The sequence below is a fragment of the Rattus norvegicus genome, chromosome 16 (genome assembly GCF_036323735.1).
Source record: "Rattus norvegicus strain BN/NHsdMcwi chromosome 16, GRCr8, whole genome shotgun sequence".
Classification (NCBI taxonomy): domain Eukaryota; kingdom Metazoa; phylum Chordata; class Mammalia; order Rodentia; family Muridae; genus Rattus; species Rattus norvegicus.
This window is the reverse complement of record NC_086034.1, coordinates 11759550-11762339: the sequence shown is the minus strand read 5'-3', so window position 1 is coordinate 11762339 and position 2790 is coordinate 11759550. Positions and strand designations below refer to the sequence as shown.

The 2790-nt window shown below is 44.0% G+C and overlaps 1 protein-coding gene across 1 annotated transcript; it reads right to left on the bottom strand.

Annotated features, from left to right (window-relative positions):
• Nucleotides 1–340: 340 nt before the first annotated feature.
• LOC134482319 (ral guanine nucleotide dissociation stimulator-like) lies at nt 341–2492 on the bottom strand. The gene is made up of 3 exons (XM_063275805.1): nt 2253–2492; nt 1930–2126; nt 341–1080 (listed from the first exon to the last, which is right to left on the bottom strand). The coding sequence occupies exons 1-3, from the start codon at nt 2427–2429 to the stop codon at nt 693–695; spliced, it is 762 nt and encodes a 253-aa protein (XP_063131875.1). The 5' UTR covers nt 2430–2492; the 3' UTR covers nt 341–692.
• Nucleotides 2493–2790: the final 298 nt, after the last annotated feature.

Here is a 2790-nt window from a genome sequence, read left to right as displayed (position 1 = left end):
TAAGGCATTCTACATGTGCCACAGAAATATGCCACAGTTCTATGACATCACACCCTTGCTAAACTTGAAATTTATGTGTATAAAAGTATACACAATTCAATGTGAACTGAATTGTTACCACGGGGCTGAAGTGGTCCCACTCCTCAGGCTTAGTTTGAAGTTTACTGAAAGGTAATGGTGAGTGTTATTACATGTGCTTTAGTAGTCATGTGGGTACATCTTTTAAAAATGACTAAGATTTTACCAGTCATAATTTAAGCATGACATTTAATAATTTTTAATGCTTATGTTTAACTTTTTAAAATTATTTTTGTACCATAGAAAACTTTGACCAAAATGAAAACAAACAATAACAATGTATTAAAACCAATATTTAAACACAAAATGGAAAAGATCAGAAAGAATAAAAAGGTGATATCTCAGGGGAGGGAGAAGGCTGGGTGTGGGGCTGGAACTGCTGCTGGACTGAAGTGAGGGGCTGAGCACCCTGGGCAGGGGCAGTAGGACAGATACAGGGCAGACACACAAGATGTGACAGGGCCATTCTCTGAATAGTTGGCCCACTGTAGCAAGTAGGAAGTTATTGAAAGATACATTGTATCTACAGACAAACTGAGACACAAGTTCAACAGCTGCTATCATGTGTGCTGTCTGTGCTGCTGCTGCCACATCTGGTTGCAACTACTCATGCTTCACAGAAAGTTCTGGAGGTTTTGTGCCCTCCAGCTCTGATGCACAAGTTGGTTCTGGCTCCAGAGTGGCTCTTGTCCTGCTGTTGTACACCCATGCAATCTGTGGATCTGAGGATGTGTGTCTCCCCAGATCTGAGCCTTGCTCATCCTTGGATGGGAATCCTTGGCTTGATTGTCCTGCATGAGAGTCATGAACCTATTGACCTGGACACTAAGATGTAAGTGTGCCATGCACACGTCAAAATAGGCCTTTATATATTTCAGTATGAATAGTTCCGAGGGTTCACAATAGTCCTCAGTGTTCTTGTTCATCCATGTTTCCAGGAAGCTACAGAGGGCGTTATTTATTTGTTCATCCTCTTCACAATGAGGGCTGAAGTTAGCATACCTAGAGAAGACCAGAGAGAATGTCACCTGTAAAGTCCCAGGCCCCTCACCTCAAACTGGCAGTTCTGGCTGCTCTCAGAATTATGAATTCACCTGTACACAGTCCGTGCTTTCCCTGTAACTGTGCAAAGGTTGAACATGTGCATCTCTACCTAGACAACTCTGTGTTCACATGGTCCCCTGTATTATGCTTCATAGATCTCCACTTTTGATACATCTCTATTGGATATTCCAATATTTCCTGAACCTCCATTACATATGAAAGAAGTGCATTCACCAAGGCCTCAGAAATATCAATTGAAGGATAAAGTGCTTTTTCAAGGTAGAGGTGACAGCGACATCCATTTTAGAGCATTGGCATTGAACAGCCGTATCACTTGGACCAAGCATGGGAGAAAAAATTTCTTAATGCATGTTACTGGGTCCTGACAGTGATGTACACAATAAATAGTTGGACACACACACACACTCACACACACACACACACACACACACACACACACACACAAAGAGAGAGACACAGACAGAGAGAGACAGATAGAGACAGAGAGAAAGAGACAGAGATAGAGACAGAGAGAAAGAGAGAGACAGAGAGAGACAGAGAGACAGAGAGAGATAGTGAGATAGAGAGACAGAGAGAGACAGAGAGAGAGGGACAGACAGAGACAGAGGAGAGACACAGAGAGAAACAGAGAGAGAGAAAGAGAGGTACAGACACAGAGACAGAGAGAGAAACAGAGAGAGACAGAGACACAAAGAGAGAGACAGAGAGAGAGACAGAGACAGAAACAAAAAGACCCAGGGTCAACAGAAGGAGGTGAAAACTATGGGCTTTGAAATTGGCACTCACCTCAGGAACAGCTGGTCCAGTACCAGTAGGGGGGTGTCAAATCTTTGGTATATGATCGAAAAGGCAGGGACATAGAAGGTGTCCCCTTCCTGCAGAGAAGGCCCCAGCTTGTTCCCTAGCTTAACCACAGCCTCTGTACTAATGCTGGAGTCTCTATAGGACTCGCTCAGGTCCTGTGCTGCAGAATCATTCTCACCCTGAGGAAAGATCAAGGCAAAAGTTTCAAAAGGTCACTGGTCTACAACATTCTGATTGGATCTACTTAATACAAATTTTTCTGAATTATTACTCTGCTAAAAATGGAGAAAAACCCCAGTAGTTACCTTGTCTGTGTGCTCCTGGCTTTGACTGGTCTTGGTCGATGATCTTCCCTTTCGGGAAAATGGCCACAGGCGTCGAAGACAAGAGCGAACCCTGTGCCTCCAGACACCACCGTGGCCTTCCCTGTTGTCTTTCTTGAGGCCTGAGCCTCGAGTAGTCCGAAGACAGCAAGAGAACATGATTCCCTCTCAACTGTCTCTGGCAAGTGAGCCTGCAGGCCTTGCTCTAACCAGTGTGTTGCCTGGTTACCAAGGTTCTGTATTGTTAGGTCATTTTGAAGAGGGTGGTTCCATCACTGTCCCTTCTTCAAAGAACATTCCTTAAAGGCTCCCATGCCCCCTCCCATTTCCTAGGTACACAAATCAACATAGGTAGATATCAGTTTTGCAAGCTGAGTCTCTCCTTTTGAGCTGCATCTGTAACCATACTCATAAATTCAGCTCTAATTTTCCCAATCTACCATAAACATACCCTAGGCTGGTCTCCTTGCATTTACATGACCTTGTATGTGTTCTGTGTGGAAAGAGATCATATGCATGC